This window comes from Chelon labrosus, assembly GCF_963514085.1.
Source record: "Chelon labrosus genome assembly, contig: SCAFFOLD_54, whole genome shotgun sequence".
Taxonomy (NCBI): Eukaryota; Metazoa; Chordata; class Actinopteri; order Mugiliformes; family Mugilidae; genus Chelon; species Chelon labrosus.
The window spans coordinates 55975-83248 of record NW_028181734.1 but is presented as its reverse complement, the minus strand read 5'-3'; the positions used below and the strand labels follow the sequence as shown (position 1 = coordinate 83248).

At 42.9% G+C, this 27274-nt stretch overlaps 2 protein-coding genes across 6 annotated transcripts in view; both read right to left on the bottom strand.

Annotated features, from left to right (window-relative positions):
* Positions 1-297: 297 nt before the first annotated feature.
* lgmn (legumain) lies at positions 298-10963 on the bottom strand. Its single transcript, XM_084575184.1, has 14 exons — positions 10879-10963; positions 10415-10577; positions 10112-10209; positions 8552-8633; positions 8364-8446; positions 8176-8251; positions 6981-7043; positions 6788-6854; positions 6305-6423; positions 3856-3945; positions 3469-3675; positions 3215-3385; positions 2085-2152; positions 298-842 (listed from the first exon to the last, which is right to left on the bottom strand). Exons 2-14 carry the CDS (start codon positions 10553-10555, stop codon positions 800-802), a joined length of 1308 nt encoding a protein of 435 aa, XP_084431310.1. The 5' UTR covers positions 10556-10577; positions 10879-10963; the 3' UTR covers positions 298-799.
* A 2223-nt stretch (positions 10964-13186) lies between these two features.
* The window catches only part of pcnx1 (pecanex 1), a 35537-nt gene continuing 21449 nt past the window's right edge, over positions 13187-27274 (bottom strand). For 4 of the 5 annotated variants that reach the window (XM_084575178.1, XM_084575180.1, XM_084575179.1 and 1 more), the window contains exons 15-36: positions 26307-26417; positions 26002-26093; positions 24264-24373; positions 23726-23831; positions 23544-23636; positions 23290-23440; positions 23010-23151; positions 22674-22851; positions 22398-22506; positions 22029-22158; positions 21885-21943; positions 21457-21672; positions 19106-19359; positions 18794-19024; positions 18098-18198; positions 17706-17856; positions 17376-17606; positions 17020-17294; positions 16722-16900; positions 15005-15435; positions 14770-14910; positions 13187-14532 (exon numbers count right to left, since the gene is read on the bottom strand). In XM_084575178.1, the coding sequence (XP_084431304.1) occupies positions 14392-14532; positions 14770-14910; positions 15005-15435; positions 16722-16900; positions 17020-17294; positions 17376-17606; positions 17706-17856; positions 18098-18198; positions 18794-19024; positions 19106-19359; positions 21457-21672; positions 21885-21943; positions 22029-22158; positions 22398-22506; positions 22674-22851; positions 23010-23151; positions 23290-23440; positions 23544-23636; positions 23726-23831; positions 24264-24373; positions 26002-26093; positions 26307-26417 (3632 nt within the window). In that variant the 3' untranslated portion in view covers positions 13187-14391. Of the gene's footprint in view, positions 14533-14769; positions 14911-15004; positions 15436-15587; positions 15675-16721; positions 16901-17019; positions 17295-17375; positions 17607-17705; positions 17857-18097; positions 18199-18793; positions 19025-19105; positions 19360-21456; positions 21673-21884; positions 21944-22028; positions 22159-22397; positions 22507-22673; positions 22852-23009; positions 23152-23289; positions 23441-23543; positions 23637-23725; positions 23832-24263; positions 24374-26001; positions 26094-26306; positions 26418-27274 lie in introns of those variants that run through there. The other variant, XR_014699867.1, reaches the window with a different exon arrangement.

Below are 27274 nucleotides of genomic sequence, written 5' to 3'. Positions count from 1 at the left end.
TCAACGGGGAATAGCACTAGCATATCAGAACAAAATATCGGTGAAATGAACAAGTTACAAGATAATGCATTATTCAGAGGCTGCGTTTCGGTGCCCCAGTCACTCCCACTATATGGATATATGCAGATCTAAATATCATCCAAACGACTTCAAATGACACCAAAGTTATATGGTTGAGTAAATGATCGTATTTTATGCCAGAAATAAGGTCCAGGTTGTAAAAAATGGTAAAAATATCATGTAAAATTATTCAGGCGCCATACAAAATCCCTGTGTGAAGTCCAGCTACTGTTAAACACAAAAACGCACCAGCTTTGATTTGTCAGATTTTATTTCAAGATCCCTGCCTCAACAACAAAGTCTCTCAAGGCTCGACAAACATTCATCGTCCTGTGGTATTTCCTTTACATGTCAATCAGTCATCCATGCCAGGCATTCAGTACCACAAATAAAGCTAAGAGCACACGGAGATTGGCGTCAATTCAATAATATAATTGTACATTACATTTTAATGTCCTAAAACTAAAATCAGAAGCATAATCCACAACGTCTTCACAGTGATAGTGCAACTCATCGTAAAAACAGGTTTAAAAATTCTCAGTAAAAATCAATAACACAAGTTTTAAAAAACAAAAGAAGTGTTATAGTGTGTTCAGGAAACGTTAATGTCGGCTCCACGTCGCCTCCACGTCGCGCGTTGATTCCTAAGCGGTGCAAAGTGAAGCTCAGATTTCTCAGCGGTTTCCACATGGAGGAAGGAGTTTAATCTGAGACTTCAAGGGTTTGGTAGAAACTCTTTTTAGTAGATGGTGTAACACGCGGAGTCCATGGCCCGAAGGATGCTGCAGAGAGAGACGACAAAAACAAATAGTGTTACTATTAAATCACTAAGTTATTTTACGTACAGGAACACGTGGTGTTCTGTTGCTTCCACAGATTAATTAATAGATTACATATGTGACTTCATTATCGCACCTACATTAGACAAGACAAAAAAGTATTTCTAATGTTAATGCATGTATATACAATGCTCAGCCATAACATTATGACAACTGACAGGAATAACACTGATTATCGTGGTTATCATCGCTCCTGTCAGTTAATGGGATATTTTAGACAGCAAGTAAAAATTTTCACGTCAAAGTTGATGATAGAAGCAGGAAAAAAACACAAATGGAAGGATGTGAGAGACTTTGACAAGGTCTAAAATGTGACGGCTAGACGACTGCGTCAGAGCATCTCCACAACTGTAGCCCTTGTTGGGTGTTCCTGGTCTGCAGCGGTCAGTAGCTATTAAAAGTGGCTCGAGGAAGGAAAAGACCCGGTGGCACGGTCAAGGGCTGGGCCAGGGATCATTCATGGGAAAAAGTTAATGCCAGTTGTGACAGAAAGGAATTAGAATACGAAGCTCCTACTATGGACATGTGCGCATCAGATCTGGACCAAGGGGCAATAGAAAGAAGGAGGTCAGGTCTGGTCTGGTCTAGCCTGATGGACCATGTTTTCTTTTACATTATTTAGATAGCCAGGATATCTGGATAGCCAGTGTTCAGGATCCATCCACATAAAATAAGGTATGGATCACTTAAATTAGTCTAAATACAGGAAGGGAGTATTTTTGATGAATGAATTAGATGTTCTTTAATAATGTTACACTTATTTTTAGCAACTAAGGGACAAGTTGTGCAAATCAGCTCGAGCTAGAAGTCCTACACCTCCATATAATCATGTCAGTTTCTTAAAATGATCAAAGTTAATTCAAATGCACTTTTAAAATACTAATTGGTTTAACTTTCTAATAAATGTTTCCCCAAAAAAATAAAAAGAATCAGTGTTTTTGCTGGGGACTATTTTCAGCAGCGGATTAATACACACTTTTCTGTCTTTAAAAACATATATTTGTTGTAAATGACAGAATATTCCAAGTCCTACTGTTATTTGGTTTTATAATAATGAGACCGTTACAGAGTCGTGACCACCTTGAGTCCACATTTCTGCAGAAACTCACCACATGACGACAGCTGAACGAAAACAAAACGTCACAGCATAAAACACGTTGGTTTCATTGTGGAAGTGGACCGTACCTGTCTGCAGGGTATCTCCTCTCACACAGGTTCACCAGAGCGTACAGATGCCTGAGGGCGTACTCAAACTGAAACAGAGCAGAAAGTCACGCGTCAGAAACGTCACCACAGTCCGTTTTAAATGATTTCCCCTCGGTGTCGTATCTGTTAGACTTTAATGTCAAAGAGTTCCTGAGGAAAGAGGAACGTCTTTTTAAACAACCCCACGCAGCTGTATGAAAGCACCTGGGGAAATAGTTAGGTTAAATAAACGATCAAGGACTTCCCTTCGCAAAGCTGATGAGTTTCAGTTCTGATGATGATGCATGAAAAATTTATTTTATTTTCCCCATCTTTCTTGCTCATTTATTGCTTTTCATTTCATATGTATATATTTTTTATTTTTTATCTATTATTTATTTTTGATATTTCATTTACAATATTTATCCCTCAATGTATTATTTCCAATTTTCCTTCATATCTTATTAATTTATTTTACCCTTATTTGTCTTTTTTTTAATTAGATTATCCTTTCAAACTACTTATTTTACAAACATACCTAAACAACTAGAATACCATTATCCTCTACATTCTACTTGTATTAATTAATTAATAATTATATTATTTTTTTCTTATTCCATCATTGGTTTTGTTCCCTATTTATTTTCTTGCTTATTTTATTAATTTATTTATTTTATCTTTTAAGTTAATGAAAACTTTTTTCAGCAGGAATTCACACTAAAGAAAAATAATGGCTTAATATGAATGAATTTTGAATTTTGAAAAAGAACTATTGACTATAATAAGTAATATTAATTTATCTGGAATATTTTTGCATTGGAATCATCAGTGCTTCTATCTTTTTCATGACTCTTTGTAAACTGTAGAGTTTACAAAGTAAATTCCATCTTATTCATCCTGTGCCCAGACGTACAGTAAGTCTAAAACCAGCTGATGAACAGCATGTGAAACAGATTTGCTGTTTCCTCTTTAAAAACAGACCCTTGACATGTGAGGGAGTTTCAGATCAGCCTGGTCAAACCTCTGACTCAACAACAGCGTTTTTACAGTAACCACCAACACTTTGTGTGTTTCTAAGGAGACCCCCCTTTTGTGTTTTAAAATGAGCAGACATGACTCTTCTTCTCTACCTCAGGCTTGTGCCAGTTGAAGCAGTTGTGTTTGTAATGGTCGACTGCGGCCTTGTAGCACTGATGCTGGGAGAGCTCGGCTTTCTCGTTCAGGACCTCCTGGGCGATGACCTTGTTGCCGGTCACCATCTCGACCACTCTGCGCATGCTGTCAGCCATCATCTCCCTCACCTGAAGGCACAAAGTTTGGGAACGGTCATGGGAAATGCGTGACTTGTGCGGCTTTCGTTCGGACGGCGTCGACCGCTCTTTACCTTGAGGTGGATGTTGATCTCCATCAGCAGACCCCTCGCCACATTGATATCATTGGAGGCCATCAGCTTCCTCTTGAGGATGGCCATGGGGACGTCACGGCTCGGGGTCAGGTCCAGATTGGTAACAGGGGGCAGGGTCACTGGAGCGGCTAAGCCCTCTGCTTTGCCATTACCCTGAAATGCTATAACTTTCATGTGGGCCATAGTCTGCAGAAAAGTAAGAAACTCAATGTCAGAATACAGGAAGGAAAGGGACATCCTTTAAACAGCTGCATCATCACTATGGACCTAAAATAAAACAGTACTTCCTTTAAATGTCACAAGAAGCATTTGGGTTCATTTACTCAACACTTTCCCTCCTCTGCTGTCTCTATCCTTGTCTCTCACCTTGTTTCCATACTGCTGGACGTGGCTGGTGTTTGTGTGGCTCTTCACAATCTTGAACTGCTTCAGCAAAGTTTCTTTCGCCAGGTCCTCCTGAAAAACCCCCAAAACAAAACGAACAAAAACACAACACGTGGTTTATTGGCTGTTGATGAAGATTCAGTTCTTTTGTGTGGGGGCTCTCTACTGTAAAACCACACCTGCTATCAAACAAACAACCTAGATTCCTATCCTGCAGGTTAAAAATAAGACACCGATGCTGCTACGTTCACCACTTCCCTTTCCTGCATGAGTGATACCAGGTGTTTTCGAGCAGAAAAATCAACTTTCAACAGACTGTATATGTTTGAGTAGCTACTGTACAAGTCAATAAAAAGCAACAATGGAACAGAAAACACTGACTATTTTGTATGAAGATAAAACTGTACATTAAAGATGATAAAAGCAGTCGAAGCATCGGTTGACGGTGAAGGACTGAGAAGTGTTTTTTTTTGCAGTGTTTTGAGTTGAATTGCGCAGTAAGAGATGGAAACGGATAAAATGTCACATAGTTGTGTAAAGCCACACTCGCATTCGGTCTTCTTTGATTTCAATCCCGTGCAGATCGGCCAGAGGTCCCGTGATAACACTAATCAAGCCCGAATTGGCATCTCTGTGATTTAGGGGCTGGTTTTTATCTATTTTAATACTTATTTTCTCTTAAGAATTTTGAAGGTAGGGCGGCACAGTGGTGTGGTGGTTAGCACTGATGCCTCACAGCAAGAAGGTCGCCGGTTCGAATCCATGGCCTGTCTTTGCAGGTTCTCTCCAGGTACTCCAGCTTCCTCCCACCGTCCAAAGACATGCTGGTTAGGTTCATTGGTGATTCTAAATTGGCCGTAGGTGTCAGTGTGAATGGTTGTCTGTCTCTCTGTGTTAGCCCTGAGATAGACTGGAGACCTGTCCAGGGTGTACCAGGTCCGATGACAGCTGTACCAGGTCCACGACCCTTCACCAGACAAGCGGTATGAGGGCTGTATTTTAAACCAAAGTATGGACCACTGTTTGGATGCAAAGTCAAGATGTTGCTGCGTGGCATGCAAAACCATCAGAGGAACGAAACAACGGATGATGACATTGACACAGGCGGTTTAGGCTTCTGCGTCAGTTTGACAGTCCAGACCCTACGCAGACCTTAACGCCGTAGCCTGACGTGCACCTCCCCGCGCCGACTGGTCCACTTGGTAGTACCATGTTTTTGCTTTAGTATTTCCGGCTGCTTCTCCATCTCTGCAATCATCTAATTGATTGTTTTGGATCAATAAAGATGGAACACATCGAGGAACGGTAAAATGAGGAGGTTTGGAGATACAAACATTTGTAGAAATTTTGGCGAAAGTTTTCGTCGCCATTGTTGAAAGTGAAGCAGGAAGTAGAACCATAAATGAACCTGACTGGCAAAAAAAGACACAGCGCTGACTAGAGTTTGGGTGGCGTTGTTACAGAGCGAGCCAGACTGACGAGCACACAAGTATAAATGGCTCACACCGGCGTCGGCTACGTACGTAGGTTACAGCGTCGATGTCCCTCAGTGCCTTAAATGAGCCTTTATAAAGCAATCAGCTGCAAAGGAATGTGCGACAAGCAGACAGTTGGACACTAGTGGACGTTCCAGGCTTTCTTCGCCTACCTAACCAAATTTTTCTGAGTGGAACAAACATGATGTAAAACTGCTCCAAGCTCGCTATCAGCATGGTGTTTCCTTGAGTCCAATGTCCGGGGAACTCAAATAATCAAGCAGGTTAGCTTCTATTAGTTCAACTCAGCACACTTCCTGCCATTTTTCCACCCATCATTGCCACAACTTGATGAATTTTAACAACACTGCATTGTCTCTCCATGTGGCATTTTGGGAAAACACTCTCTGGCGGTGACACTGGTACCACTCTCATGTCTGTTAAATGTCTAATAGTCTCGAGCCAAATACTGGTTAGCTTTGCTTTGCACAAAGACTGTAAAATGGGGGAAAACATCTCGCCTACACCCTCCAAACCTTCAACGGTTACAGGATAACTCCAGCTTTTTTTCTACCTGGAGTAATTCCTGGTAACGCAGCTACAGTTCAGCTCTATCGGTTTATTGGATCTGCAGCAGAGATAGCTGCCATCGAACCGTATCACTCTGTATAAACTTCCTTTTTCCTTGAATCTCAAGAGTGCCAAGCTAGCATGACCCAGGAAGCCACATTAGCCACATTTATGGTAACAAAAAGCAGCAATCACCATGTGACTGTGGATGGGACTTGATTAATGTTGCCGTTTCCTCCGCTTTCCAGTTTTTGTGCTAAGCTAAGCTAACCGACTGCTAGGTAGCTAACAGATATGGCAATTCTCCACCAGAATAATTCCTAAAATGTTGAACTAATCCTTTAAATTGTGATGCTAATATGTTGTCGTCTCAACATATCACCCACCACATCGGAGTCCTCCATCCAGTTGACGCTGTACCAGTCACCCAGGTAGGTTTCCCTCTTCTCGTCGTAGTAGCAGGCGTAAGACGACTCGTGATCGTTGGCCGCTGTGGTGGCGTACACTGAAAAACAACAAAACAAAAGAACACAGAGACATTGTCACGTTTTGCTGAGAAAATGAACTTCACGCCCCAGTGTGTTAAAAAAAAAAAAAAAAAAAGAAGAATTATGGTTATCACATGATGGCCAGGCACATGACAAGAGTGACTAAGCTCATACATAATCATAAGATGACAAAATGTCTGAGTCACATGAGTTTATATTGACTTGCAGACATAATCAAACACTTTTTATCAAATGCAGGTGAAAGTCAAAGAGTCACGAGGAGAAAGCTTCAGGTTGTTTGAGTAACTAATCACTGGATGTCTTTTTACTGATCTCGGCTTTGCTCCTTATCTTTCAGTTCAAATGGAAAGTTCAACCTACCGTTAATGTCGTCAGGCAGGTCGGTCATCATCGACCCGGACTCACATGCTTCAATGTAGAACACCATCTATGTGAAGAGAACACATGAATCAGGTGACTGGATTTTATCGTTATCACCTGAATACCGCGGGACGAGTCCGCACCTGCAGACCTAAAACTTTAACAACAAACTGCACGTCTCCTCCACACACACCTTTTTGTATTTCTTGTTTTCGTGCATATATTGAATGGTGTCTTGGAGGTCTTTGACTTGGAGCTGCAGAGAAGAAGAGAACAAGAGTTTACTTTTCACAGTTTCAGAGCAGGTAGATCACAGGTATAACTGTATTTCACCTGATAAAGACCCAAAATAAAAGAGAGACTATAAAAAAAGTCATCATTTTATAGTTATGTGAATGACTCTCTGATCTGATGAACTGACCACAGACTCTGCTAACATACTCACCGTGACAATGCTAAACTTGCTAAATTAACCAGGCTAACGTTAACCATCTTAGGTTAGCCTTTAATGTTAGCAGCATACAGAGTATAGCTAATGACAATGGCACTGTTTACACAGAGACTAGTACTCCTCTAATAATCAGAATGTAACCACCTCAACACCTGTTTGGAATAAACCCATTCTGTCTGAGCATGTTTTGAAACACGTGGGTCGAGTAAATGACGAGTTTCCAGGAACATTGACGCAGTTGTTCAAACAAGTGTTTTTTTAAAAAAAAAGAGAGAAAAAAAAGAAAAAAAAAAAGAAATGAGGCAGCAAATTTTATATCGTGCCTCCATTTAGGTCGTCTTCTTCTATTTGAACGAATTCAGTATTTTCATTTCCTCTTCTTCTGCAGCATTTCCTGCAGATTTGCCTCTCCCCAGCAAAGAGACAAACAGAACTACTAGAAGTTATTTTGCAAATTCATCTATTCATGCATGTTCTGGGGCATATGAACACCCAGATATATAAGATCATCTTATCAGATTGTTTAATGAAGCGTCCATGCAAACCGTTAAGCTGCAAACTCTGATCACGTTGGCGTCTTTAGTTTTGCAGGTTCTCGGTCATGAACCAAGATACTGAACACATTAAACTTCACAAGAGGACCAGTGTTAGATGGAAACTGAAGTGAAAGTCTGTCCGACTGCTAACAAAACCAGTTTTGCAGAAAACGAAATCTTTCATAGTAAAATGTAAGAAAACCATATCGTTTTGATATCTTTATCATAAGCACTGTTAAAACGTTAGAGTATTTAAACCTTGTTTGTTGTTTTTAAACCTCGTGACTGATCTGGTGAGAGAAAACTATCTGAACAAACAAGTTTTGAATAATGTAGTAATAGTTAGTTCCTAGTTTCGTCTTTAACCTAACATGTAGTAGCAGGAAGTTAAAAATGCTCACATCATCATTAGGGAAGGCCAGAATACCAGGCGCCCCGTGATCAGTGAAGTACACAAAGACGTGATCCTTGGGTCCGCTGCCAAAAGAAAAAAAAACAATTTGAGGTCAGAAAGGGGGGAAACAAAACTTGATAAACCAGATTTCATGTCGCTTATGGTGTCTGGTTTCATGTTTTGTTCCTCACTTGCCTCTTCAACACTTTGCCAGAGCCCCCTTTGACACCAGAGGAGTCACCCTTCAGGACCGCCAGGAAATTTGCCGGAGTCACGTCCTGCAGAGACAGTAACGCCCGGTCAGAAATGACAACGTTTGCAGAACACGGATTGCCGAGCTCGGATTTGCACTTTTAGACAAATATTTGCGCTGAAGCACTCGCCTCTCCTGTGTAGTCTTTAGGAACTCCCTTGTACACGTCTGTGCCGTTCGGCCTGTTGATCAAAATCCCAGGGGTTGGGTTTCTATGGGGGGAAAAAAAAAAAAACATGATTCACAGGAGGAAGTGAATATGGCTGACAAAACACTTCTGGCAAAATGACAATGCAACCGATGAATGACAATGATTCATCGACCAGGTGACCGAGCCTTTTTTCCCTTTCGCTGGAAAATAACATGTTTGACACTGTACTTCTACGGTAACATGTGATCAACGTGTACGTCAGTCAATGTTATGTTTAGGGAGAAAGAAAAATCAATAGAGTGAAAAACAGTTTGTGTACCCTCCATAAGAAACTAGCTGCACTTATAACGCGAGTTATTCATTAACCTACAAATCAAGTGGAAGCCGATTATAACGTCAGTCACACAAGCACATGACACAGGTGTAAAACAGTCATGGTTGCACAACGTCTGTCTGAAACACGGCCTACTTTTTGAGGCACAGATAGTCCATCAGTTTACACTGAAGTGTATAAACTCTGCCTAACATTGGTTATTATTGTTAGATTAATCGGCAGCTTGGATGAAAAAAAAAAAAACAGTTTGAACAAGTGCATTATCTGAAAATGATTGCTTCATGCGCGGGATCACTGGGGAAAAATATCACCCAACAGTTCCAGCTTTGTTTTGGACAAACCTTATTATTTGCTTATTATTTAATGAAAAGATGTTAAACCAGAGATAAGAGCTTATGCTTTTTTTAGTTTAAGGTTTAATTGAAATCAAAATCAACCTGTCCCCAAACCACCACAGAACACTAACACATGATATCGTCCAACAACGCTGTGCGATCACACTAGCGGTAAAAAGGATAGATGTCCTTTCACTACTGCTCCCCAAGTCAGCAATATGCAAGCAAAATTGCTTCCATGTGACTCCACTCTCTCTCGCTCTCTCTCGCTCTCACGCCGGACGGCACGGTGCAGACATGCCACAGGGACAGGAGAAATACCGCTTGTGTCTACAGCTGACCAGACCAGACAGGGCTGCAAATGCAATCTTGAAAATATACTCATGGACATCTCCAAGTGCAGAAGAAGAGGCCACTAAGTCATAGCTTTGATTCGAAAAAAGACACTTCATTCAGCTAATTAAGAGTGAATGAATGAGTTGTTAGATGTTTGTTTACTGAATTCTGCTTGTTATTTGCGACAATTATGAGTTTAAGCGATAACATATGATTGAGAAGCAAGAATAGTCAAATTTATAGCACTTTTGATTGAAGAACTACTTTATAACTCAATCTAAGTCCTTGTACATTCATAATAACAGGAAGGTTTCAGGTTTTGAGCTATTGACTGGACAACACGCTGATTAAAAGCTTTTTAAACAAAATGTGATAAAGACCAAGAGTAAAACCCTCGTTTTAAACTTGAACTTGTACATTTTGTGTGCTATATCTGTCTCTGGGACAGGGACTACCCAAATCACTGTGGGGTTTTTTGGAGGTTTTTTTTGAGGAAGAAGTTTCCGCAGCAGAGAAACAAAAGAGCCGACTCACTGTTCATTCTGAGCCAAGTCATCGAACATCATGACCACGATCTGCTCATCCGGGATGCCATTTTTGCGCACAATCTGGTAGGCATGGCAAGCGTCGGCCTGGGCGAGAAGGAGAGCAATGCATAGAGGTCAAGTACTTTTATAGTAATATGATGGGAAAACAAAAAAAAAAACAAAAACAAATGGAGAGCATGCACTGTGCAGGGGGAAGTGGATATCAAAATAAATGAGTCATGCACAGTCTGCACAGTGGCAGCAGTCAGTACCCCCCCATCCCCATCCTCACACCTCTCACACCTCTCACCTGGTGCCTGTAGTTGTACCAGCCGTTGGAGCCGGCCACAATGACAACCCAGTGTTTGCCACCGTCCGGATCCTCTGCGGGAAACCCGACAACCAGCCCGACGCTCAGACCGAGCAGGGCGAAGAGGACTGTCCGGCACATTCCAGCAGCTTCTCTGGGAGTCCTGTATGGGTGACAGGGCAAATTAAAAACTCTTATTTTCAAATTCACTTTCATAATAGAGTTGTTTTTTAATTAGCTAGACTGTGATGAAACACGAAACCGCACAAACGACTGATGCCTGCCTGGATGTCACATGACTTTCCATTCTGGGAAGCTAGCAGCCTAGCTAGCTAATAGCATCACAACAAGCTAACTTGAAAAGGCTGACTTTTGCTTTTTGCTTTAAAAGCCTAAGAAGAGTCGGAGGAAATGAAAACAAACTCCGGATAAACTGCGGCGGATATAAAGACTTGCTTTATTACCTTTTTTTTCTTAGAGGTGTCGAGCGAGGTCGGCAGCACAGGAGCGACTACATGAACAGACGCAGACCTACGTTTATATTTGACGTCGGGAAAAACTGTCAGCAGGAATTCTGAGGCAGCAGCCAATCAGAGCGCGGCGGGGGCGGGGCCTCACTGTACACAGTCACGTGGTTGAAGCCGGGGGTAATAAACAAAACAACGGTTAGCTGATTAATGTCAAACGTAGACTACACCAGGTCTTTTTAATTGATGTTTTAACACAAATGTATCTTATTATTTATTTAAATTTAAATTTAATCAATAATTACTGATTATCCAGAAGGAATAGAGATTATTCGTGGTAATTTATCTTTCACTGTAGTTGTCCTTATATGAGTTTGTCTGTCTTGGGGTCATTTTGTGTCTCTTTGTAATCATTCTCTGTCCTCTAATAGTTGTTTTGGGTTTCTCCAGAGTTGCTTCACTTGTCTCTTCGGTCGGCGTGCTTGACTTCGGGGTCATATTTTGTATACGTTTAGTTAATATTTACATTTGCATCTCTTTGCATCCATTTGAGGTCGTTTCCTGCCTCTTAAATAAGTTTACTTATCCCAGTAGTGGTTTTTGGTCTTTCCGGAGTCAGCTTTCTCTTCTCTGGCGTCACTTTATATCTCTTTGCAGCATGTTTGCTTATCTCTGGGTTGTTCTGTCTCTCTTTATGGCCGCTTTGTGCCGCCCTGAAGCACGATTACCGGTCTTTGGGTTCGTTTTGTGTCTTTTTGCAGTTGTTTTGCATCATTTGTGTCTCTGTCGTCGTTTTGCCTCTCTCTAGAACTGGTTTGGTTCTTGCTGGGACCGGTTTGAGTCATCTTTGTAGTGGTATTGCACCTCTATGTGGTCGTTTTGCGACTTTCACGTGTGTTTCCCTGACTTTGTGGTCAGTCTCTGTTGTGGTCTCTGTGACTCAAATGTCGCACTGCTAGTCCACCACACACAGCCGTAGTAACTAGTCGGTCTCAAATAAAAAATTTTAAGTTTGTAGTGACGTCATATTTAGATGAGGCAGCCTGTCGCGTTTAATTTCTGATAACCTCTGAGGCTCAAAGGAGGGAAGTAAAAAAAATCATTTACCACTATAAGGGCCCAACCCAGTTAGGAACAACTGGAACAAACAATCCAACAGTGGAAATACTCTTACTTATATACTTCAAGTACATGCTGCCATTAGCATTTTTAGATGTTGAGAAAATTACTTGAACTATTACTTGACTGTCCCTCATGACTTCAGTTCCCGTTTGCAGAACTTTCAGTGGGGAGTGAAGTTTTGTCTTTCAGTCACAGATGAATCACATGCTGTGTCAGACAATGTGGGAAATGAGTAAAAATTTCATCCAGTGCAACCCGGTGTGACCCACTGTTGTGGTTATTGCACAACAATGGTGCTCCGTGGAAAATGCACAAATGTACGTTACAACTGAAACACAACCCTGGAGGATGAGTTAGGCTCTTTCCTGAATGGTTTTGCATTAATTTCAAGTAATAAAATTGCTGTAACGTTCTCAATTAGAAAACATAATTGTAATACTGTACTATAACAACTGGTGGAGTTGTTTGTGGAGCTTAACATTTATTTGTGATTTAAGAAATGGACAAAGATCTTCAATTTGATGCTGGCGACAAGGCACAAATCTCCCTAGCATATCTTTTCTTTAACTACAGTTTTCATGAGGACTTAACTGAGTGACCTCTTGTAAAAAAGTCTCCCTTTGCTCGGGGGAAAACAGCATCAGTTCTTGGTGTCATTGATTCGCCATTCGACATATTTTCTGCAGACAGTGCAGGTGTTCCTAATAAAGTGCCCAGGATCTGATTTTCTATTTAGATTTTCTGTGTAAAACAAACCAAGACCAGAGAAACTCTCACGTATTGTCATATAGCTTATTAAAACACTGAGAAAACTGGATATTCTTTATGTTATTCTGACTGAAACCACCATGAAAAACAATTTAAAACGTTAGTGAAGTAAAGAAACATTATTTTCCTAGTCATTTCCACCTTCGGGCCATTTACAGGCTAAAGCACTAGATTAGAAATACAGCATTCACATATTCTGGTACTAAAGTGTGGTGAATACTAATAATGGATTAGTGTCACTTAAACGGAATTTAAAGTGTAAAACTATAAGATGCTGATAACTTCAAGTTTGATTTTGCATTTCATGGCCTTGTTTGATCACTAAGCTTCAGCTTAGTCCGTCAGAAAAACAATTCAATAGGGTCAATAAAAAGAGGCTGGAGCATTTAGAAGAGGCGTAATAAATACAGCAATAAATCAAACTTTTATTTCTCCAAATAGAAAAAGAATTAAGTTAAATAGTGAAACAGTCCATCAAAAATGCGGCATCTTGTTTTCAACCAATGGTCCTCAATACATTAACCTTTGTCCCAAAAAGAAGAAGAAAAAAAAAAGGATGTAATAAAGTGTAAATACCATGTTCACAGTAATAAATATTGAAAACAAAATCTTTTATACATTGACATTATATATATATATTTGTGTAAATATATATATATATATATATAGAAAGAGAGATATAATCATATACAGTAAAAAGTTATTTTCAAGTTTATCAAACATAAAATATTCAAAATAAAAATGGCTGAAAACAGAATGATGATTGCATTTATTTTGTTTTTTTCATTCCCAAGGCATCGGTAACCATGGCCATTCAGAGTCTGTAATAAATAAAACGTGACTTTATCTAAAGATTGTAGTGCATCACTGTAAATTAAAAAAAAAAAAAAAAGAATTATAGTGCAAGTTCTCTTTTTTTTTTTTTCTTCCTTTGCGCAAATTAATCTTGCAAATTTCAAAGCAATCCAAACGAGGAATGACAACAATGAAACAGAGTCAGGCGAGCAGAGGACCGTCGAGTCTCTGCGCGACAACTTCCTCTGCAGTCTTGGCAGCGGGAAATAAAATAAAATAAAACAATCAAATAAAATAATAATAATAAAAAAAATAAAAAAAAAAAGCTTTCGCATGTATGAAAACCATGGCAGATGTTCAATAGACTTATTTGGCAAATCATTTAAAGACGAACAACACAGAAGAAAATCTCCACGCGCTCCGTACACTCAGCTCTGTCAGTATTTCCAAGAAAATCGTCGGTGAAATGCATAGAAATTAATTAACCAGTAGCAAGAATTAACTTAAGGGTTGTTTACTGTCATGCAGCATTTCTGAGACGCGAAAGCAAGGCAGATACTGTGGATGTGTGTCGATGCAGTAAAGCATGTAGGATAAATGTATACCTCTGCCTGTGCTTGCACTTTTCCCTGGCTTCCTTTCCCCCTCAGCGATAAAAGGAACGAGGGAGGAGGAGGGGGGGGCAGCTCCCGATTCCTGTTTGTCTGCAGGCTCTTGCGTCCTGCTCAAAGCCAGGGGGGGGGGCGGGGTCTGGCTTCGCCTACACACAAGCTTGCAGGTGTGTGTGATGTGTGTGCTCGATGTGTGTGTGTGTGCTCGCTTGTCTCACACCTCTGCCCCCAACTCAATGACCCCAGTCTCAATAATGGGCACTAGCTTATCTTCCACCTGTACCAGCAGGATGGTCTTGTCGATATGGGAGCGATTGGCTGGGTCTCGGCTACAAGGCACCCACCGGTGAATCACCTGGCGACAGAGGAGGAAGCGTCCAATCAGATTCACGAGGCATTTATTACGGAGCAAGTGGGTCAGAGAGGGGGTTAGAGAGGAAAAAAAAAAAAATAGGGCAAACAAGTTAATCATAGAAAAATCACATTTATGAGAGGTCAGAATGTGTGAGAGTGTGTGTGTCAGCTGAATGCATGAGACAAACTATGAACATGTAACTCATCTGTACATGAAGCTGAGGGGAGGTAAACTTACATGCCCTTCCATGCCCTCCAAAGGGCTCCAGTCTCTCCAGCAGGTCCGTCCTGCCCTCAGTCTCATGGTCTCGTCAGGCCACTGCAGCTCCTTCCGCTTTGATAAGTTGATGGTCTCCAGTACCTGACTCACATCCACAACCTGAGAGACATCACAGGACCACAGCAGTAAGGATCAGCTAATCAGAGCAGGTCGTAGGGCTGTTACTCAAAAGGATGACTGAATATTTACAAACCTGCACTCTGTAGGAGATGTCATCCCTCCGTACAGTGGAGATGGTGGGGTTGTGCTGCTGCGGGTAGTGGTGATGGTGATGGTGCTGGCTGAGGGGATCCGTCACGGTGCTGCACAGGCCGTCGTTGCCCAGGAGTCCCACCAGCGTGTGCCGCTTGCAGGGAGGGATGCTGTGGCTGGAGAGGGAGCCGGAGGGGCCGGCGGGGTCGGACGTGGAGCCCAGCCGCAGCTGCAGGGACGTGGGGAGCGTGCGCAGGGACAGCTGGCTGGTGGAGGAGCGGCGGCAGGGCTCCAGGCCCGTGGTGGAGGTGCGCAGGGACGAGTGGCGGCTGCTGCTGTAGCGGTACGACGAGGACTGGCTGGCCACAGAGGCCCGGGCCGGGGAGTGGCGAACCAGGCCCGACTGAACGGACTGGGAGCTCTGACTGGTGCCTGGAGGGGAACAGGAAGATCACACAGTTTGTCAAAGAAGAGTAAAGCGTACACCAGCTGCTCTGAGAGGCTGTACTTAAGCACGGCTAAATGCTAACATCAGCAACGCTTAGAGGGTATAACGTTAGACATTTATTAAATGATTTGCTTACAAGCACAAAACACAGAACAGCTGATTCTGATGGGGATGATTAACTTGTTTGGTCATGGAGTGGACAAACTCTGACCAGGTGATGGCACTAGAAGAAAGTCACAGGGTTGTAAAAGTTATTAGTACATGAGTCTGTGTCCTAAATTTAGTGTCTATCCACTTAATAGTTATTTAAATCTGGACCAAAATGGATGCTTCTCCAAGATCCAGGCCCTAGCATGGCTATAATTGTGTTAAAGGAAATCTGATAAGGCTTTAATCTAAAATACATTTCTGTTCAGCTTTCTGAGTTAAAGGGTAACTACTGTTTTTTACAACCTGGACTTTATTTCTGGCATAAAATACGGCCGTTTACTCACCCATATAACTTTTGTGTAATTTGTATTCCTTCAGGACATAATTCAAATAGCGTATATCCATATAGTGGGAGTGACTGGGGGTCTGGGGCACCGAAACGCAGCCTCTAAATAACGCATTACCTGCTGCGAAACTCGTTCATTTCACCAATATTTTGTTATCGTACACTAGTGCTATTCCCCGTTGAGTCCGGAGTTACCTGTTATCATTATCTGGGGTCTGTAGATTGACCTACAGACCCCAGATGATGTCTTATGACCTGGATGATGTTGTCTCTGTGCGCCGCGCACCCACGACGGTCAGCTTGTTTACCTGTAATTTGCTACTGCTATGGTTCGTCCACAACCTCAGAATCGGAAAAATATTCGGCCATGTTGCAAAAAACTAGCAGTAGCAGATTACAGGTAAACAAGCCGACTGTCGCAGGTGCGCTGCGCTCAGAGATGACATCATCCAGGTCAGAAGACATCATCCAGGGTCTGTAGGTCAATCTACAGACCTCGGATGATGATAGCTAACTCCGGACTCACTCAAGTGCCTCAGTCACTCCCACTATATGGATATACGTTGATCTAAATATCTCCCGAAGGAATACAAATTACACAAAAGTTATATGGGTGAGTAAACGACCGTATTTTATGCCAGAAATAAGGTCCAGGTTGTAAAAAACAGTAGTTCCCCTTTAAGTAAATTTTTCAGGTTACCATGAGTTTAATAGAGATCATTTTTGTTAGACGTCACAGTAGTGTGATGTGGATGCAGCTACGTTTGTTCTCACCCAGAGCATGTGGCTGGTATGAGTGAGGAGGGGCCGGTATAGAAGTGCCCCCATGTGACACAGAGCTCTGCTGAGAGTCGCCGCCTCCCCCGTTCCCGCTGCCGCAGGACAAACCACCGGCATCCGAATCCTCGATGTTCCCTCCACTGTTACAGCCTGCACCACAGCCTTTCCGTAACCTGAGAGAAAATCAAATCTTTAAAAGTTTGACCTAAACTATACTATCACCACATTTACTTCATTTATAAAAGATGTGTTCGAAGCATCAGCATCAACCTGATCAACTACTGTCTCTAACCTGTGCCAGGTGCTGACGACAAAGTTGCGGATGTTTCCGAAGCTGATGGGGCCTCCCAGGATGTGTCCGAGCTGAGGGTGCGAGTTGCAGTAGGAGGTGGTCAGAGGGGACACGTAGATAGGATATCCAATGGGCTGGTCGCAGGAAGAATTGATCATGTTACGTAGAGCCTGCTTGGCGTTCTGGATGCTCCCGCGCTCCGGGTTTCTGTTTCTCAGGAACACCAGCTCCTGCTGCTGCCCTGCCCAAAGGCCTCGGACACATTCTTTGTTCACCTGCAGCAGAAGTGGTGAGCTCTTGTTAAATGTGACAGCTCAGAACTAACAGTCACTGAATCAGAATGAATCTGTCCCTACCTTGATGACACGGAAGCTGAGGTATCGTCGATTGAGCATAATGATTTTGTACTCGTTGGTGCCTTCGTCCAGGACGTGGCGCAGGGCGAGGAGAGACTGGGCGTTGGACAGCACAGCGCTCCTCCAGGCCGGGTCGCCCTCGTGAGCGATGACCAGGGTCTGCTGGTGGGAGGAGATGGCCTCGAAAAGAACCGCTGGCTCATCGTACTCATCGGGGGACGTGAAGTGGTCCTGACAGAGAAAATAAGGCGGAGATAAAATTACACCTCGAGTACGAGGCTGAAAACAGTTCCGTCTTTAAAGGCAAAACAGTCACATGCAGCTTCTCACCTGGTGTAATTTGAGAGACATTCGGATTCCAGGTACCACCACTTTCCTGAGCAGTTCCATGTCTGCGAAGATCCACTCGTCTCGCACTGAAGAGATGCGGAAGTCTCCTTTAAATAAAGCGTGAAGCCCGTAAAGGAAAGACTCCAGGTTGCTGTGATGGAAAGGAGAAAGCAAAGCCATTATTAGCAAGAATCAATCACCACACAGACAGAAGGGAAAGAAAAAAATGTTTATGCATGCACATTTCCATCCCTCTGAAAGTCAAACTGGAAATTTTAACGGGGTGATTGTCCCAGTAAGTCCAAGCCTTGTTGCAGTTTGGCCTACATACAGAGAGAGAACCCTCTCAGGTCTTGACACATTTGAACTCATTATAAAGATTACTAAATAACCTGGACATATGATGGGCTGCTGTTCCCAGAGCTCTCCTTCCAAGCACACACAGGCCGAAGCAGAGCAGCACCAGAGCCGAGTCTTTCTCGCTGTCCAGTGGCTGCGAACAAAGAAGAGAAGAGGTGGCAACGTTTATCTAAAAGTCTCTAATATTCTGAACTTGTCTCATCAAAGACTCAACCTTTGGCTCTGACATTGCCTTTCTTCACTTATTAAAGAAAATGTCATCCGACGACCAGTGACGCAAGTACAGCATCCACCGCCTTTAATGTTTGATTAAAATCAAACAGCCGGGAGGCGTTTGTAGTCATTAAAGGCTTTTGAACAGGCAGCTTCAGGCCATCGGAGTCTTTTTTATCTGTTCTGTGAGCTCAGTACACAAATAATCTCTGCTATCATCAAAACTGTGAGGTGTCACATGAGATGACACATTTTGACACATTTCAATCAGCTGTGGAGTAGTGGTTGGAGGTGCAGCCCAGCCGTGTCCATGGCTGAGGCGCATGGCCAAGCATCTAACCCCCAAATGGATGGGTCAAACAGCAGCATTGCGGGACAATAAAAGGTTGTGTTTTAGTGTCAGTTAGACTTGAAATAGTAACAGACGACCAGAGTCTGCTGCACAAACAGCCGTCTTCATCAACACACGAGGAACGATCGCTGTTCCACGAACAGAAAACTCAAGTCAGCGTTACCTTGGCCCTCCTGGAGTTGCAGTACTGGATCCAGCCCAGGTAGACTCCACAGAAACTGTCCCTGGAGATGCCCGCCAGCCGATGGTCGTAGTCCTCGTCGATGTTGGGGTTGAAGGTGGGATCCAGGTCGACGTAGTTCCTCTCTGCACATCCCCGCAGGCCGTCCTTCATGGTCTCATTAGCCAGCCACTCCTCCAGTTTAGGCGAGGCGATCACGTAATAGATGATGCCCTGAGTAAAGGGAGACGATTTATAAATCATCTGGCGAGGTAACAAGTTACAACCGCAACCGTCCAGTGCGAACCTACAAACCTTGACATAGTAGGTGGTGAGGATGCGTCGGAGGTCGAACACCTGCAGCATGGAGGCGGCGCTGTTGTCGGTGATGCTGTAGCCCTCCAGAACGTACTTGGTGACCAGGACCTCCCAGGCCAGCCAGCGCTGGCCGAAGGCGGCGTTAAAGGAGAGGATGTGGGGGAGATGGCCCGGCTCGCAGCAGCAGCAGCCCTCATCTTCCTCCACGCCTTCAGTGATGGCCTCCACTTCTCTCTGCTGGCAGTACGTTCCTGAAGAGGGAAAAATAATCAGCAGGTTAATAATAATGATATAGGGACACGAGGCAGTTCTAGATCAGGCCTGAAAACAGACAGATTTTGGTGAGCGATCAATCTGCAGATCTTTTACTTGAATAATATATCAATTATTCTGTAATTCTCCCACTTTCCTGAGTTTTCTTCCCCTAAACAAAAACATATTAAGACCATTGGATACAACAGAAAAGCTCCAATGATTTATTTTTGGATCATTAACACATTTAAATGCTGACAGAAAAAAAGAACAGTAAAAAAGGTCGTCCATAACAACAAGTTGTACATTTCCAAAGCTGCTGACAGACTGGTGATGAGTGTCATGCTCTGAGGAGTGTCTCTAATTCAGTAAAAAAGTCACATGCTCTTGGCAGCACTTTCAGCGTTTCAGCAGGTTTGTTGAGCAGCAGAGAGCAGAATGATGTTGTGCTGTCAGATAATGCTGAGGAACTCCTCAAATTACTCCTCATTCTGAGGATGTACACACAGTTTAAAAGGGAAAATAGATTGTCTTAGATTCCTTTGAGTATTTCAGGAAAACGCACAATACGGAGAAACAGGATCTCTTCGGATATTTTCAATTGAGAGATTATTCATTCATTCATCTTCTGCAACCGCTTGTTCCTGTTAAGGGTCGCGGGGTCTGCTGGAGCCTATCCCAGCGGTCACTGGGCGAGAGGCGGGGGTACACCCTGGACAGGTGCAATTGAGAGATTATTTTAATAAAAACATCAAAACTATCGGAGAAGAAGGAATGAACCTGCAGAAAACTGATCTCCAGGGTTTATTCAGCTTTACAGAAGGACAGAGGTCTCTCTACAATCTATATTAAATCAAGATGGGAAAAAGAGGAAGAAACATACAGTTAACTGATGATGACTGGCTAAATGTTTGAAGGACATCGTCTACTACCTTTAGCACAGATCTGTGGAGGGAATTCACGTGGAAAAACATCCTAAAATTCTTTATAACTCCCAGAATCAAAAGTTTACAGACCAATAACCCGGCTCAAGGACGATGTTGGAGAGGGTGTGGTAATGCGTCAGCTGGCCACTTGGACATATTCTGGGAATGTCCCATAATGTCATCGTATTGGGAAGACGCTATAGCAGCAACTGAGTCAATAATCAATCAGTTTGCAGCCTGATCTCAGTTTCAGTGTTATATATTTAGGAAACATAACTCTTGAAATCAATAAATAAACAAGACAGATATCTATTACAAGTATTATTGGCAAGAAGCAAAAAGGCAATAACCAGGGAACGGCTGAGCAAGGAGTGTCCGACAATTACGCAATACCTTGTGGACTGCACAGAGGTGTTTTGTGTCACTGTGGACTTAAACGGAGAACTGTGGGGGCCTAAAAGCCCCGAGACCCGTCAGCCTGATTTCCGTCAGCCCTATGTTTTGAACAAAGCCTGCCAATGTGTTTCGCTGTAGACAACCCTGTCTGATGTACTTGTTCCGTGTGTATATTTATATATGTTTGTGTTCAATCAAAAGAAAGTTCTAATGCACTTTAAGGGGATATTTTTGTAGTATTTTATATATTGCTATTAGTACCACAGCCCAACACGATGAAAACAAAGCTACTACATTCTCAGAGACTATGCTGCAGCTACGTTTAAACTATCCAACGCGGTCTGTCTTTGGTGAGGAAGAGGAGAGGGGCGTTCTTCATCAGCTGTGTGACTGGCCAGCGAGGGGTATTTGAGACTCAACGTTCTGCTTAAGTGACGCAACTGACATTGACAGTAAATGTAAATAACTTTTTTCTGTTCTTTGAGAGAACCATCTGGCAGCGACAGACCGTTGCTGCTCAAGGTGGTTTGTTTCTGCTCGCCCTCCAAAACATTTCTGCTGCATCACGTCCAGAGAACGCAGCTGTGTTAATCTCCCGTCAAATAAGTTAGCGGAGGTAAAGGGAATGTGCGTTAACTTAGACAGCCCTAATTATAACACGGCCAGGCATTTCCCACTCACTCTAAACTGTATGAACGCTGAAACACACATTTCTTCGCGTATGTGTAGACCAATCATAAATCGTAAGGCGCTTGGCAGCGTGGACCTCCTCACCTCTGAACTCCAGCCCCCTGAGCTGAAAGGTGACCAGGCCGTTGCCGATCTCTATGAGGTGCACCAGGGCGTTCAGGTAGTCCGAGGCCAGGATGAAGCAATCCCCGGTGCTGAAGTTTCCCCAGCGACCCAGGAGGAGGTCGCCGCAAAGGCTGTGCTGCAGGGAGCGCGTCAGGTGCTCGTAGAAGATGGAGTTCAAGTTGTTGTCGTCAGAACCTGAGAAGGAACGGATTGGCGAAACTTCTAAAAGCATGTTCTGACTTCATCAACAATTAATATTGAACTATTTAGGTGTGCAACAAGTAAAGGGGTCTCTTTAGTTTTATTTAACTATTAGATTAAAATCAAACCAATCAGACATTAAATGATACTTTAAATGATCTGGTAAACGAAAATTAACCTGGAAAACAAAAAAGTCATATCCTCACCTGGATTTCTGTCGAGCTGAGAGGCCAGCCGAGTGTTTGAGTGATCCACTCTCTTAGTGCTGCGTAAATATCACAAATTTTAGAAGCCGATTTACACAAACAGTCAATTTCAGATCATCAATAATTCTTTATTTGTTTTCCTACTTGTAGTCTCTCTCCCAGAACTTGACAGGGCGGACGTAGGACGTGATGAAGATGGCACTTCCCAGGAACGGGTTGAGGGGAGTGGAGAAGATTGCTGACACTACAGCCTGGACAAACAGCATGGCAGAGTCTGGAGGGGCTCAGGTCAAGGTCACTTAACAACCAGACACCAGAGCTTTCAAATGCTTAAAAAAAAAAATACCACCACACAGCTGAAACAGCACATCAGAAAACTGTGTCAGTCACAAGAGATCTTTATCACATGTAGGTTTTACAGCTGTGCTTCAGTGGTACATGTGTACCCGAGAAACTGATGACTCAGCGTACAGTGTGTGCACGCTGAAACAAACGGAGGCAGAGAAAGGATACGAGGCACGGCAAAGGGCTGAGCAAAGGCGTGAAAGGCTGATCCCCATGTGATCTGCCAGGGGGCGATGTAGGTGTAAACAAAGTGCAGCTTGTAGAAGAGCTCCCACAACTGTAGAAATTACAGAGAAACTTGTTGAGATCACTGCACACAAGCAGATGTCCGTGAAGTTACTACATCATAAAAATACTGTTTATGATTTCCATTAAACAAATAAAATAACTGAGCAGTTTGTTAATAGTTTGCAGAGGCTGTGTGCAAATAAGAACGCCCCTCACCTTGCTGAAAACGATGGACATGAGGAAGAGGTCTAGGAGCAGCGTCTCGGACAGGTGGCGGTAGTCGAAGGTGAAGAAGAGGACGGTGAAGAGGATCGTCACGTACTGGTAGGTGGGACTGCTGTAGGAGGACCGGAGCAGCTTGAGGCCGGCCACTGTGATCATCAATGCGCCGACCCTGGAACAAAAAAACACAACAATCATCCACCAAAAAAGCATAAAATCTCCAGGAAAAACGTTAAAAATAAAAATATATTGAGAGCTAATGATAAACGGTTTGCAAGACACAATCTATTGACAAAAAGGAAGGCACTGGGAAATATTGGGAACCCTCACTCTGTGTCGAGCCTCTTCGGGCTGGCGAGCTCTCTGGCGCTGCCGCTCAGCTCGTTGAGGATGACGAGTGGATAGAGGACGTTCTTTTCCACAAACAGCAGCCACACGTGGAGCTTCTCGAACCACATCACGTGAGCCGCATCTGACAGAAGAGACAGGATGAGAATTTAGAGATACAGCCGGTGCCGAGCATGTGAGAAAAACAAAAAAACGTGTCAATAACAGACAAGGAAAGCTGACGCAAAACGATTGTTCTGATTATTTTTCTCTACTTCCTTACCCCTGACTTCAAACTGATAGTACTCCTTGGTTTTGAGCAGGGGGTGGGAGAAGCAGTACCAGGGCAGCTGCTTTCGGACTTGGGGCAGCAGGTAGTGGGTGAGCAGCCCCACCGTCCCCAACAGAGCATACAGGACGTAGCTGAGGAAGGGCTGAGGGAGCGCGGAGATCAGTCAGTTAGCGCTTAGACGTTCTGATTGCAGATTTTTAAGAAGAACACAGGCGCATTTCCAGAAATGACTGTAGTTAATATACCTGTAACGCTATGAACACTGTGCTGACGTGGATGGCGAAGTAAAGGACAGCAATGACCACGCAGACGATCAGGTCAGACTGCAGACGCTCATTCTGCATTTAAAAAAAAAAAAACATCTGGGATGAATTCAGGAATCAAGAAAAAAAAGATAATAATCTTAAAAAAAAAGTGGTAAACTCACAACTGAGGCCCTCAGCTTCTCAGGCAGGGGGTCCTGCACTTCTGACAGGGGGTCCTCTGGATTCTTGTCTTTTAAATTCGGCAAAATCTTGGACTGAATCAGCGAGCTGTTAAGCAAGAAGCAAGAAAATATTAGCTGGTCTAAATACCATCAACCTCCTGGGGGAGATTTATGTATAATGATCCAACTGTTAACACTATAACCGTTTGGTGAATCAGTTTTAAGCCATTTGAACTGAGGATTTAAGAATCAACTCATATCTGAGATAATCTGCAGAGTATGCATGAGCACAAAAGTCACAGATAATTCTTTAATGGTGATTTCTCTCTCGCAGACATGGGTCAGGCATTTTTTTGGTGACCCGCTTTTGCCGACTTAAGTGCCAGATGGGTGAGCCCGACACATCTGACCATCAGAGCCAGATGTTTTGAATGAGAGAAGTAGTTGAAACTTCAATATTTATTTCCGTGAGCAGTCACCACGGTCCAGATAATACATCACATTGAGGTGTGTGGTGACGCCGGTTCATATAACTTACAGCATGACAGAGGGGTCACCGCTTTGCCGGCTCAGGTGGTAGGACACTGCCACCAAGAGGCCGCAGAACACGGAAAATAACACGGGGATGTGATGAGGCTCCCAGGTCTCCTAAGAACGAAAAGGTTATTAAGTTGTTATTTAAAACGTTTCACAAACAGTAACAAATATCTGCCTGCATCTTCCTGGTGTGTTAAGATTCAGGGTGAGTTAGTCCACAAGACCTGACAGATGACTTAGTGTGTGACAAGTTTCCTAAAGGAGACAGACACTGTTAAGAAATGATCGATACGACACATGTTGATTTTAATTAGCCGTTCCTACAGATCATTTGCAAAATCAAAAAAAAGAAAAACTACTGAACAGAGTGACAGTGTCCCAGAAAATGGATCGTGTGACTGCGGTGAAGCCAGAATCTTTGCTCTGGCGTCACCACATTGTCGACTTTTTAGATTTTGGATGATTTCTTGACTGTGAAAACGGACTGCTTCAAGCATTAGTGTTCCCAGGGGATTAACTCCAAAAATTAGGAGGTTCAAAATCCTTTTATTTACCGTCGCCCTCAAGATAAAATTTTTATTTTTATTTTTTTGTCCAAATACCAAAGAAAAAATGTTATTCTTTCAGATTCAGCTTGTGTTTGTGCTATCCTGTTTGTTTATTATTCTCGTAGCTTCTTCCAGCTGAAACTTTGCCGCCAAACTCTCTGTAATCTCTGGAGAGGGGGATACACAGCCATAAACTACTCCTTGAAAATAAAAGCATGAACCTAATACCTAATAAAGAGGCTGTATAGAAGCCATGCCTTTAAACCAGGGGTGTCAAACTCATTTTAGTTCAGGGGCCACATACAACCCAGTTTGATCTCAAGGGGACCAAATAACACAATAGCGTATTTACCTATAAATAACAACAACTCCAAATGTTTCCCTTTGTTTTAGTGCAAAGAAGAACATTGTGAAAATGTTTGCATTTAATGACTGGACATTTCCTAAGAAAAAGAAGTGCAATTTCTGTTTAGTTCTAGGTCTCAGCGTTGCGTTATGTCCACAACTCTTAGTAAATCTATGTGAACCCTAGGAATAGCAATTATTTTTATTGGAAAAATTGCAGTTAATGTCTTCAATGTAATTTTTGCATTTCGCAAATTCATCCTGCGGGCCAGATTAGACCCTCTGGCGGGCCGGTTTTGGCCCCCGGGCCGTATGTTGGACACGTATGCTTTAAACAGAGGTTATATTTTTTGAATTGTATTTTCAAAATAAAAATCCACAACTACTTACAGTAAGTAAGCCTGGAAGAAGGCTGGACTTTCAGAATAAAAGCTCCCAGAAGTTAAAAGTAGCTCATTATTTCATACAGTTACACTTGCACATATTCTATTCAGACATTATATGAAACTTTAGCAGCAGGGATTGTTCTAGTCAGCAAACTGATATGTTAAACTGAGACAGTGGACACGGTGATAAACAGGATATCTGGCATGTTAATGACAACAGCAGTTTTAATAGCTGAACTTTTTTTATATACGTTTCTGGTTATCAGTCAATAACGGCAATCTAAGTTACAGTTAAAAGAACAAAATGAGTCTTATTGTCTGAGAGGTTGATTTCTTGGAAACCAGGTGCTCCGACGTCATTAAAGCATCAGCATTGAGACATTTTGGTCTTGACACACTCTCAGGTCTTACAGTTTTATAATTTGGTGACTAAAGTAAGCTTAGTGGGGTTTGCTCTCACCTTCAGAGCTCCGTAGCAGAAGCCATAAAGCAGAGCGACAGTCACGACGCTGCGCAGGATGCTGTACAGCGCTGACAGAAGGCTTGTGGAGGCTGCGGAGAGCACAGAGACGACGCCAACCATGAGAACACTCAAACTGACAGGCAACCAGGCCTGGCAGAACGCTGATCAGCACTCTGACCTGTCACGGAGGCTGCCACAACACAATGCATAATGTGCAACAACGTGCGTGAGCGCGCGTTGTCTCGTCACGTAGAGGTCAAGGACGCCCCCGCGGAGACGCTGCGCTTCTACAAGTCACTCACCGTTGCCCCCGAACACATGGATGTCCAGCTGCTCAAAGATGTACATGACGAACGTGTTGACTTGTGGCAGCAGCCCCACGAAGAAGATGATGGGGAAACACAGAGTGAAGACTGCAGGGAGACAAACGCAACACGACAGAATTATGAGTGTTACAAAATTAAACACTGACTTTTTGGATAGTTCAGAGATTTACTACAAACATTACTGGTTCATTCTGGTGCACAGCGACACGTCTCCACGGCAACAGCGGCAATAAATGTTGACTATTGTTTGATGAAAGGAGGTTTTAATATTTAATAACTAAATAGAACATTCCTTTTAGTGGAGGGGTTGCGGCTCACATTAAGTTTGTACTTTCCCATCATTTTGAGTTTTCTCTGTAATTCCAGATCACACTTCCTCTCGTGTCGAGTAAACAGTGTCAGAACGGATCCTTTCATGTATCCGTTTGTGTATCTTCATAGTCATTTCCAAGTGGTTATTGATAGCATGGCTGGATTGCAATGTTTAAACTACATTTATGACACAGATACTGGTGAATTTGGAGGCCACGTCAACACCTTGTGCTGTTCTTCATGTTTTTTTGTAGTTGTTCCTAAATCATTTTTGTGTGTGTGCCTGTGTCAGGCTGCATCCTGCTGGGGATGTCTGCTGCCATCAAGGAGTGTCATTGCTATGGGGTGGGGGTGCCTGGTCTGGTCTAGGTGGGTGTTACGTGTCTAAGTAACATCCACATGAATGAATGCCAGGTCCAAAAGTTTCCCAGCAGAACACTGAACTGTCACAAGATGGTCAAAAATATTTACTTCTCCTGTCAGTGGTTTTAATGTTGTGGCTGATTGGTTAAGGTTCTGTATATAATGAGATATTGATGACTAAATAAGCAACAATCAGAGGTAGAAAAAACTGATGCTTATTTAGTTATTCACAAATGCATTCTAACATAACAGTCCTCCACTGAATCTCA